This window comes from Carex rostrata, chromosome 31 (assembly GCF_964058835.1).
Source record: "Carex rostrata chromosome 31, lpCarRost1.2, whole genome shotgun sequence".
Classification (NCBI taxonomy): Eukaryota; Viridiplantae; Streptophyta; class Magnoliopsida; order Poales; family Cyperaceae; genus Carex; species Carex rostrata.
The window spans coordinates 4,489,144-4,501,385 of NC_135948.1; the positions used below are offsets into that span (position 1 = coordinate 4,489,144).

Consider the following 12,242-nt stretch of genomic DNA (forward strand, 5'->3'; position numbering starts at 1 on the left):
CCTTTTACATTTTAACCCTCATAAGCAACGAATTCATATAATCTGAGGTAACTTAAATTTTGAGTTTAGATCCAGACAGTCCGATCAGAATCCGGGCCAATATGGTCCAAGGTGGAATGCATGGGGCTCTTTAATATTTGTGCCAAAGCGGATCAAACGGTCCTGATCTAAATTCAAATCCGCATTCCATAAGCAATGATAGGCTGTTTTGGAGTGTCATGTTATTTTTGCAGTAACACATCAAAATGCTGCCTAAGAATGTCCTGATGTACATCTTTGAAGCAGTTGCACATCCAAATTTCCAACATGTAGATACACTTTTTTTTTGCACGGTCAGAATGTCAAGCTTTTCGTTTTTATTTTCCCTTTTCTTTTTTTAATAAAATTTAGTCCTCGTAAGCATGATTGGCATCCCAGTTTTGGTATTTTTAAAATGCTGGTTTTCTTTTATCAAAATGCTGCCTCAGATTCAGACAAGCATCATTGGCATTTTAAAAGCTGGTTCTCTGTTTCATGATCTTCAAAGTATTAATGCATCCCAGTTTTGTCGTTAACTAGCAATATACTGCCCTTATCAATAACATTTTCAGAGTGGTTCGTGTATTGCACAATCAAGACACCGAAATATTGATAAACTCACCTTCTATTGGTGCCAATAATTATAAACATGTTTCACTTATGACAAAATCATAGTACATAGAAACATTTCACTTGTGAAACAACGTCAAGAAAGCAAATCATGCATTAAGAGAGACCTTTTCTCTCTTTGGAAGGGATTAAAAAAAGAGAGAGAAAAAGAAAAAGAAAAAGAAATATGACAGTTAGAAATGAATTTTAAAAGGAAATCATGAAAAACTGGAAGGTGCATCCGGGAAGCCTAGGCGTGATGTCTCCCAACTGCTACGCGATGCCACTTCCTTATGTGATGCTGTGTACTCCTAAAATTTTCACATTGACAAGACATTTACATTATAACATAGTCAAGTTGTACATTCAACATTTAGTACAGTGGGTCCTAATTAAAATTAACATTGAAAAAAATATCTACATAAACATCACAAGCATGCAATCAATGGTGACAGAATACCCGGTCCAAGATGCCACAACTTGTTTAAAAAAAAACTGTATTAACTAACAATCATGGATTTGGTATCAACTGACCTAAGCACTCAAACATGTTGGAAAATAAAAAATGTAAACTAACCTCCATTTTGGTTAATAATTCCTCAGCATTAGGGGCCGAAACAATAATGTGCCGATATGCCGGTTTTATAAAACCCTCTGTCACACCATTATCAAATAGTGCCAACAGCGTGTTGTAGTATCCATCTACATTTAGCAAGCCCACCTGAAGATAATAATAATAAAATAATATCAGTGCCAATAATGTGTTTTAGAACCTTCCAAATGTAGTAACCTACCAGATGATTAAAAATTACAACAATAATTATCCAGAGAAAATATTTTCGCAACCCCCCCTCCCCCCGAACTTTGACTTCTCCAACTCTGGCACTTCAAAATTGTTTCTCTCATCCCATGGGAGTTCAACAAAACACATTAAAAAATGAAAATAAGAAGAAAAAAAAAAAGGATAGGAGAGGAGAACTCACAGGCTTATCATGAATACCAAGTTGAGCCCAAGTAATCATCTCCAATAACTCCTCCATTGTCCCATAACCTCCTAATAAAATTAGAAATTTGCATATCTATCATTTCATAATTTTACTTTTCACAACTATTGTAAAATCTAAAAAGGATACAATCGAAATAAAATTACCGGGAAGGGCAATAAAAGCGTCGGCTCCACGAGCCATTTCAGCTTTTCTTACGTGCATATCTGCAACAACTTTCACTTCCCCAACACTCTCACCTGATATCTTTCACATCAAATTGAAAAATGTGGGAAAAAAACTATATAATTTCCTTTGAAGCAGATAAATCAGAGACGAATTAAAACCCTATAAATCAAAATACCTCAATTGGCATGAGAGCTTTTGGTATGACCCTGCATAGAAATCAATTTAACAGCATAATCATAAGGATTGATATCACATTTTATTTTAAGTTAATAAAAGAAGATTAATAAAACAAAATTCAAGTAAAAGGAGCAACCCAAGAACATCGCAACCGCCTTCATGAACTGTTTGAGAAATCAATCCCATCAATCCCACACTTCCTCCTCCATAAACCAAATTAATCCTTCTCTTCACCTACACGGATCCATTCAAATCAGACAGAATGATATCTTCAACAAAATCCAATTCTTGAATTGATTTTCTAAAACCCAGAAAAGAGAAGGGGTTAAGAAGCACACACCATTTCATGGCCGAGTTCGAGAGCAGCGTCGCTAAAGACCTTGCGAAAACCCGGGTTGCTTCCACAAAACACACAAATCGTTCTAAACTTGCCAGATTGAACACCATCGGATGCCATCTTTCTCGCAAAAATCGCTCTCTTTGCACTTGATTTGGTTCAAAGAGGGGAAGTACAAAACGAACTCTCCTCCTCTTCTTACCTTTTTCTACCAAGACAATAGACAATCAGATGGCAACCCCATGGCTATAAATAACCAAACCAAATCTCTCTCTCTCAGCGTTACCCTGGAAAACAGTAAATATTATTTTTAGGTCCTTTCTCTGTAAGATTGGAACGAATCAATTAAAAAAAAAAGCTACAAATGGAAATGCCATCGGAGGATAGTAGAGAACTCATTCACGCACTCTTTGATCTTTAATTTATTAAATTTGGTTTTGATTAAGGTGGCCATTAGCACTTCATAGGTGGGGTTCATCGTTTTTATTCGCATAATTACAAGCACTATCAGCGCCGTGTAAGATGCATTGGATTTAATAATCATGGTTGAATATATGGTCCCGTATTACACTATTAGGAACTGTTCGGCAGATGAGTTGGTTTTTTGAAGTACAAGTAACAATTTGGTATTTTGAGTCTATGGTACTATGCATATTATGATTTGTTACCGTGTTACGGCTCTATATTCGAGTTTTTAAATCTCAATGGTCGATCCGAACCGTTCATCTTGTTCTCCATATTAATATGTGTTTGGAGACCAAATTTTATATTTTTTGAAATTTTTTTACTATTTTTATAGATTTATTGAAAGTCACTGTTTTTGGATGGTCCAGAATTTTCAGATCAAGTGATTTTCTAAATATCTAAAAAAATAGTAAATTTTTTTCAAAAAATATAAAATTTGGTCTCCAAACACATATTAATATGGAGAACAAGATGAACGGTTCGGATCGACCGTTAGGATTTGAAAACTCAAATATAGAGCCGTAGCACGGTAACAACCCGTGATATGCATAGTACCATAGACTCAGTCATGTTCGGCATCAAGATTTTTTATCCAATTAAATTCTCAAATAGCTCTTCAATTTCCTTTTGACTGTGAGTATGCACGGTAAAAAAATAAATTTGATCTAAGCTCCGTTTTTTTTTTCCATTTGGCAGAGTTGCTTCGATCATTTTGACCAAAGTCACTAAGCGCAATAATTTGATCCAATTAAATGCATAACATCAACTCGCGTAGGTTTAAAAAAAAAAATCCATAACTTCAAATATTAATATACGGAGCTGTTTTATTACATGATATCATCAACAAAATGACTTAATTCTATAATTAAATTGTAATTAAGCAAAAATAGTTTAAAATTCATAGATACAAAAAATGAAACACAAAACTAATAATAACTTCAAATTGCATTTCAACGTTACAATAATAATTTATCAATCACGAAACTAAAAATAATTAATCATAATCAATGATTAGTATTAATCATAATCATAACTAAAAATAATTAATCAAATTGCACTGCATCGTATAGTCAATTCACTCCTTTAAACTTTTTTAGAATATGATATATACAATTTTATTGATCATAATCAGTGATTAGTATTAATACACTTAATATAGTTTAATATTATTATTACATCTTCTATAAAAAGAAAAACAAACAAACATCCTAACAATTTCTCATGTATTTGCCGAACACCTACATTCACAAATTTTCTATAGATTAAATAACTTTGATTTTGACAAATTGAAATTTTCATTCCCATATTAAATTAGAACTTCATTAAATTTTAACGTTTGTAAATTAAGTGTTTAGCTACTAGTGTATACATAAAGAGAATTCAAATGCCTCACATCTTATATCTGATATTTCAAAGATCTGACTCACAACACATTATTCATATTGCTCCATTAATTTCTTATGTACTGTTGCTAATATAAACAAAAGAGACCGTAACACATTGGATTCAGAAATAATAGAGTAACCTACAGTGTTAAATAAGTGCTAATAAGGAATATGCACTGTCCGTTTTAACCGGCATAAATTTTACAGAACCTAGTATGATTTATGTACATAACCTAGTATTATTTTTTTAGCCTATGTTTTTGTATTTTTTTTGTACAAGTATAAAAATTATGAGACTCAAATGATAAATAAATCATTACATCTCAGGAGCATGAATGTCCGAAATTTTTATTTATACCCTAATTAAAAAAAAAAAAAACCAAATCACCTTAGATTCTAAAGAATTTGAGAAATACTCAGGCCGCCAAACCGTTATGCGGCCCCAAAGACTAGAGGCTGGAGGTCGCCATATATATATTTGTGGCCCCAGTCTAAGAACCTTTAATCATAATATCATATTTACCCTTATAAATTTCAAAAACTCACAATTTAATCAATTTATTGATTTTTCTATTAAAACTCATTGCAAATTTTTAATGTACTCATTTTACACTCTATTACAAAATAAAAAATATGTAACATGTTTAACAAAAATATTTACCTTTCTAATTGATCGGTATTGAGAGCAAATAATTTATTTTTTTACTTATGACTCACACACAAACATATGTCTAAATGTCACTGTGTATGCCTCACAAGTTGAGAAGTAAACTATTTGTCCTAGAAAATCGATTAGTTAGAAGACAATATTTTCTTACACATGCTGCATATTTTTATTTAAAAAATAGTAAAATGAGTATTTTATAAATTTAAAATGAGCTTGAATAGAAAGGTTAATAAATAAGGTAAATTTTGTGAGTTTTTTAAAATCTAGAAGAGTAAATAAGATATTATGAATTTTAGAGAGAGAAATATGTAATATCAAGGTTTTGACGGGGTATACATGAAATTCCCCTTATTTTTTATTATTTTTTGGTTATCAATTATCATATTCCCAACTAGCAGGTCAATTGCGTTGAGTTCAGATCCAGTCAAGTAATTTAAATATTGGTTTTCAAATCTGGACTGTCCTATTTGAATCTATGATAATCTATCCGAAGTGAAGTGCACGTATCTCGAGAGATAAGTTTGAATCTCGAAGCAATCCCGAACGAAGAATTCGAATTGGACAATCCCGATTCAAAATCCAAAATTGGGTTACTTTAGGGGATCCGGACCCAATTGCGTTGCGGGCCTAACTATTCACTTTTTCATATTTATTGTTGTAAAAAAAAACTTTTCATATATTATATAGAGGAACCACTTAATAATATTTATTTTGCTAATTTTAATTTATTTGACGTACATAAAACATATATAAATTTTCATTATATTTTATAAATATATGAATAATATTTGTCATGTTTATAATTATATTTGTTTAGAAGTTGTCTAGATAAAACAGGGTCAAGTAGCGCATGAATTCCGTAACATATATTTTCCAACACTGAAAGTGCTTTCAACTTGAATTATTTCAATCTAGTCATTGTATAATTAATTTGTTTGTTAAGACGTGCCAAGAATTGCTTAAAACAATTTTGTTGCAGGATTGCTCATAAATAAGAGCGATATGAGCGTCAATTTTATTTCGGTAACTATTAATTAAATATGAATTCGATACAAATCAAATTGATATTTGACAACATAAAATAATAGCATATCTTTGTCGGTGTTATATATGACGTACAAGTTTACTGAATCTGCATCAAATCTGAGTAAAATTAAGTATATGCATGGGAGTGAGTCTATGGTACTATGCATATTACGATTTGGCACCGTGCTACGGCTCTATATTTGAGTTTTCAAATTCTAACGGTCGATCCGAACCGTTCATCTTGTTCTCCATATTAATATGTGTTTGGAAACCAAATTTTACATTTTTTAAAATTTTTTTACTATTTTTTTAGATTTATTAAAAATCACTGTTTTTGGATGGTCCAGAATTTTCAGATCAAGTGATTTTCTAAATATCTAAAAAAATAGTAAAAAAATTTCAAAAAATATAAAATTTGGTCTCCAAACACATATTAATATGGAGAACAAGATTAACGGTTCAGATCAACCGTTAGAATTTGAAAACTCGAATATAGAACCGTAGCACGGTAACAACCCGTGATATGCATAGTACCATAGACTCACTCTATGTATGGTGAAGAGGACATCTGAATATAAATGGAAAATAACACATTTGACTAGGTACTACTTAGTAGGCCGACATTTTTATTTATATTCGTTTTTTTAAAATATTTTACCAAAAATAATCAAAGTTTTGAACTTTTTATAAAAATACTCAAATCGCAAAAAAAAATTTGCGGTTTGGAATTTTTTTTTTTGCACTATATCTCTTTGAATTAAAAAAAAAATATATTATCGTGTTAAGGACATATCGAACAATTATATATAATTGTAATGATCTTTGAATATAAATGAAATCGTAATCTATTAAAAAAAAGAAGAAAACACACAATAAATAGTAAATGCATTTTAAAATAATTATATGGATAATTATTGAATAATCTCTTAGGCTTTTGAAAAAAACTAATACCGGTTATGGCCAATATGTATGAGTGCGTTATCGATGTTTTGATATCATCGATGATTTGGCAATAATAAAGTTATGATTGTTTAGAGAGCATGAGTGCGTCATCGATGTTTTGGCAATGAAACATCAATGCATTTCTGCCATCGTTAAGCCGGACATAAAGCATCAGTGCGTTATCGGTGTTTTTGCACAGAAACATTGTTTTAAAAAAAAAAAGCTTTAAACAACCATAACTTTGGCTAGAAAAGTTGAATTTATGCGTATAACCACAATTCGGAAAGGGGGGGACGAGATGGATCCATATTTTGCTCTAGAGGGAACCCCTGGGCACCCGAAGGAATCAGAATTGGAAAAAAACGTCGTTTAATGTCTAAAAAATTCAGTTTAAGTTTTCTATCAACGGTAGACATACAACGACCGGTATTAGTTTTTTCAAAAGCCTAAGAGATTATTTAAGAATTATCCATATAATTATTTTAAAATGCATTTACTATTTATTGTGTGTGTTTGCTTATTTTTTTTTAATGATTACGGTTTCATTTATTATTCAAAGATCATTAAAATTATCTATGATTGTTCAATATATATCCTTAACACGATAATTATTTTTTTTTTAAATTCAAAGAGATATAGTGCAACGGGGTTTTTATAGTGCCAAAAAAAAAAATCCAAACTGCAAAAAATTCTTGCGGTTTGGGCATTTTTATAAAAAGTTCAAAACTTTAGTTATTTGTGGTAAAATATATTAAAAAAATGGATATAAATAAAAATGTCGGCTTAGTAGGGACTTTGATGTACTGACAGCATAATTAAAATTTATCAGCAATAAATCTACTCAGATTGAGGGTATATATATCCACAACTGGTCAAACTGTAAACCCACAATATGAAATAAAAAATATAATAAAAACATGGAGAAGAAATACAAGGGGTCATCAACCGACAAAAAAAAAAAAAAAAAAAAAAGGACAAAAAGAAAGAAAACTCTAAATTGTTGTGCTCAGCAGTCAGCATACATAAATAATTAAATACAAGTGGAAAAATAAAAAAGAATAAAAGGCGGTCCGAGCTGGGCTAAAAGCCGGCCGGTTCAATCTGGTGTAAATTCAAATTCAATTATGTCTATTTAAATTCGAATTTAATTTCGTACCAGATTAAAAAACCAGTCCGAATCATGTCATTCTACGTAACAATATCTATGTAATAATACACATGACACAAATTCCAAGGTATAGGTAGACATAACAACTATACCACGGAAATAACTGCCGTAAATGTTAACAAATCTAAGAACAAATAACAAGGCCTACTTTTTTTTACTAGATCATTAGTTTCAGTCCCTAATAACAACGTTACACCTAATTATGTAGAGCAACAGCGTATACAATTCTTGTAATTGCTTTCAGTATATAAATTTTTATACGACATTATTTATTTATTTGTGAGAGACGCAAAACAGGAGTGAGATGGCATGGCAGGTAACAATAAAGAGACTGCTGGCTGGAGTGCTTTGCTGTGAAAGCAGCTTTGAAACTGAAAGGCTGAAGTCTATTGATAGCATTGCTTTTCCCCTTTTTGCCACTATAGATAGATATGTTGCGGTTCCCTCATAAAAATAGAGATGTCATAAATGTTAGTCCAGTTCATAAATTTGATCATTTAAACAGTCGAAAACATTTATGGGATTTTTTAAATTGGACCAAATTCGATACTAAATAATACAGTGCATTCGTTTCAATTTTTTTTTATTTGACAATTTTCCATGTAAGAAATCAAGGCCGTAAAATTATCCTATATCTTTATTCGAGCCTCCAAAATCGGATTCAAATCAGCTGAAATTCAAATGCATGAACAGTACCGCTGAAATTCTTGGAATTCCGAATCCAACCGTTCAACTTTTTCTGTGCACGAATCTCGGAACAACTGATTTTTCTGTGCACGCATCTCGAAATAGTTCAACGGTTGGATTCAGAATTCTAAGAATTTCAGGGTTACTGTTCATTCATCTGGGATTTCAAGTGATTTGAATCCTCCAAAATCACAATCCTGAAAATTCTATTTGCAAAAATAAAACAAAAATGTGAAAAAGAAAAATTCTAAACAAGTTTTTCTAAACAACTAAAAACTTGTGACAAAAAGAATAAGCTAAGCGTGCTGAATGCAAAATACAATGTTAAAAATTATAACTCTCACACTTTTTCTTTGGTATCCTGACAAAAGATTGGACTTGCAGCATACTTTCCCATTTATTTTCTTATTTTCACGCACTAATCCTTGACATTTCGACTAAACGGAAAAACCCAGTGCAAATGTGCAATAAGTGAAATGACAAGTAAAAATTCTCTGTTTTTTTTTTTCTTTTGAGCAATTTTGCATTACTTCTATTCATCGATTCACCACAAGCATTTATCTAACCAGGAGTCAGATGCCAACAAACAAATACTAATAAATTAGAAAAATGAAAAAGAAAAAGATAGTACATACAATCTGCCAAACAAAACATTTCCTACTTTTTTTACCTCTTTTTTTTTTAACATCCTCCTAAAGTTATCCAATTTTTAATCTAAACTAAATAAATGGAGATAACCTCTCTTCAAATCTGCAATTTTCTTTATCCAAGCTTCCAGACATATTCCTTCCATTCAATGCAAGTCGACTTACACGCTTGCATGTAACTGGATAATCTGACCCTCCACTGCTCTGTGAATCAACAATAGACAAAGCCTTTCTCTGAGAATTACTGGCACTCATTCTTGCCTTGGCTGACTGGGTCAAATTCATGTAGTTGCCTGCAACTGGAGTTGCCGTGAAAAGAGAGGATGTGGAAGTGGAACTCTCGTCAAAAGAATGGAAGTCAGAAGAGCAAGCAGATAGAATTGCATTAGGTGGCTTTGCGGCAACTCGGGTGGAGACATTGTTTCTTGTGACCTGAACCATGTTGGGGCTCACTTGCAGCCTAGTTGAGTTACATTGCTTGAGGGAATTCAACCTCCTATTAGGTGTAGCTGCCCGCCATTGCTAAAGATAAAACAAAATTAAATACTTAACACTTGGTATAGTAAGAAAAAGAAAGATTGTTTACATTATTATGTTATTTGAAACAAATAATTGAAAAATAGAAAAGTTACCAGTTGAGAAGATCGAGCATAAGCCAAAGCCCTTTCTCTCTTGATAGCAGCTTCATGCCTCATTTGAATTTTAGCCTTTATTTCATCAACACTACCTCGCCAATCACACCATCCTTCCTAAAACATATTTCAAAAATATCATATTAACAAACCAAGGTTCTTTCACAGGAGTGTCTCTATTCATTTGTATTTGCATGGAACAACTGGGATTGTGTTTACATGAATATGAAACATATAGCATGAGCATTTAGAATATTTTATATATAAAAAAAGCAGGGAGTGGTTCTCATGGCATTCTATCAAAATGATCCAATAACATTTTATAGATTTCTGACAATTTACACGGTCAGAACAAATTTGATATTCTAAATCAAACTCCACTCCCTCATCTTTTTTTTTTTTCACATTGTGTTTTATTTATCAGAACCTCAGGCAGGTGTTCTATTCATATACTCAGTTTTATGAAATAAATAAAATAGTACTATACCGAGAGCTGACCTCAGCTAATTTAATGGGATCATCATTGGTACAATTGATCTCCTGTGGAGGCTCTTCATTAAAAATTAGCCCCATGCGTTGGGCCCGCGCCTTGGCCTGAACTCTGACAAGTGCTTGCATGCATTTGAGTGTAACTGCCAATTGCTTTCTAACTTGCCGGCCACGCACCAGAGCTTGAATTCTCACAATTCCTTTCAATGCCTTCAATGCTCGCTTTGCCTGACGAGTGTTTAACAACAATTATATTGTAGTTGGTTATTTATCCTCAGATTATGTTTAGATTTGTAACAATGTCCTCAATTAAGGAGTATGCATCTCAGCAACTTGAACCTTTATCTTATGAGAACGAAAAAATATTATACATAAAATCCAATTCTCTAGTGTTACAAATAATAGCAAATATTTGCTTTTGGAGCGGTGATTAACACTAATCATTGTTGGGTTATCTGCATATAAAATAGCACCTTAACAGTCAAACCTAGTCGAATCAGCCAACAGATGACTGCATTAACTATTATCCTAACTTTTTTGTTACTGACTACTACAAAATGTATTAAACGAGTTTGAATAATATAGGTCCTATCATCTCAAAATATTTGGAACTTATCACAAGTTTAAGAAACATTGGACATTAGTTGCAAGCATGATAAAATACGAGGTGTATTTTACTTTACCAGGAATGCACGAAAGGCACTCTGTATGCGAACCGCTGCCCACTCCTGCCTAATAGCATGAAAATCACGTGGTGGGGCCCGCACTAATGCAGCCACAGCTGAAGTCAATGGATCTGCAGCTGTCACTGATGAAGTCTCTGACGCAGCTTCTGATGCTGATCGGCGACTCCCACTTCTTGACCCAGATGAGGTTCGCCACAGCTTCCATATCTTGCCCTTGTTTGCATCAATTGATTTTTCCTGTTAAACAAACATTTGAACCAACTTCATATTATTGCTTTCAGAAGCGTCTTCTATAACCTTCCAGTACCTTGTGTTTTTTGCAAACACTTCTTATTTGGAATTTTAGATTGAAGTTTCTATGCTTGAAAAACTTGATCTTTTCAATATGGGTGTCTGTGTGTATCCAAGTCCTTTAACTAGAATAACCAGACCTAATTTTATCAAATTTAATGCTCCCAGTCAACTACTGACCTTTTGAAATTAAGTAAAAGTTGTAAGCAGAAAACTTATAGCAAAAATCAAGTCTCTAGATTAATCTCTAAGATGCAACAAATAAATTAGAACGAATTTTTTTTTTTTTTGATAAATCGATAAACTAGAAAAAAAAAATTAAGTGATTGAACGGGGTACCTGGTAATTATCTCTTTCTGAAGATTTCTTCAGGTTCATGAGCGATTTAATCCACTTCCCGGATCCCCCCATCTCCACTCAAATTCGCTTCTTTCAATCGGTTCTTTTTTGGTCAAATAATGTAAAGAGGAAAATTTGGGATGGAGATCATAAAATTCGACGAAGGAATGAATAGAAATCTCGGCGAAGAAATTGAACCCACAAAATGGACTTACTGAAGAAAAGAGATCATGCGCCACTCGTTAGAAAAATGCGATCTTGGATCTAGCCTTCTAAGCGAAAACAAGGAGGCGCCAGGATTTGTCCTTTCGAGGTTTCGAAATTTGAAAGAAAACTACGCCAGCCAGAGCGCCAAAGCGACAAAACCACCTTTTTAGGATTTCTCCAGTAATATAAAACTGGACACGAACTGTTACAGGATACAGTGGGGTGGTGGAAAAGGATGCGTCCCTTAACTGGTGATCAAAGGAGAGAATGAAAAGACGAAATAGAGCACGATCTGGTT

General features: G+C 32.6%; 2 protein-coding genes across 3 annotated transcripts; both read right to left on the reverse strand.

Annotated features, from left to right (window-relative positions):
- Nucleotides 1-627: 627 nt before the first annotated feature.
- LOG8 (Putative lysine decarboxylase family protein) lies at nt 628-2,667 on the reverse strand. Its single transcript, XM_078296052.1, has 7 exons — nt 2,317-2,667; nt 2,113-2,210; nt 1,975-2,005; nt 1,778-1,877; nt 1,611-1,681; nt 1,205-1,348; nt 628-938 (listed from the first exon to the last, which is right to left on the reverse strand). The coding sequence occupies exons 1-7, from the start codon at nt 2,431-2,433 to the stop codon at nt 846-848; spliced, it is 654 nt and encodes a 217-aa protein (XP_078152178.1). The 5' UTR covers nt 2,434-2,667; the 3' UTR covers nt 628-845.
- A 6,690-nt stretch (nt 2,668-9,357) lies between these two features.
- LOC144547464 (protein IQ-DOMAIN 6-like) lies at nt 9,358-12,242 on the reverse strand. 2 transcript variants are annotated; one of them, XM_078296118.1, is made up of 6 exons: nt 11,738-11,954; nt 11,327-11,344; nt 11,105-11,191; nt 10,431-10,649; nt 9,933-10,049; nt 9,358-9,822 (listed from the first exon to the last, which is right to left on the reverse strand). In XM_078296118.1, exons 1-6 carry the CDS (start codon nt 11,807-11,809, stop codon nt 9,373-9,375), a joined length of 963 nt encoding a protein of 320 aa, XP_078152244.1. In that variant the 5' UTR covers nt 11,810-11,954; the 3' UTR covers nt 9,358-9,372. The 2 variants fall into 2 exon arrangements, with proteins under 2 accessions (XP_078152244.1, XP_078152243.1); XM_078296117.1 differs by having other exon boundaries at nt 11,105-11,344; nt 11,738-12,242.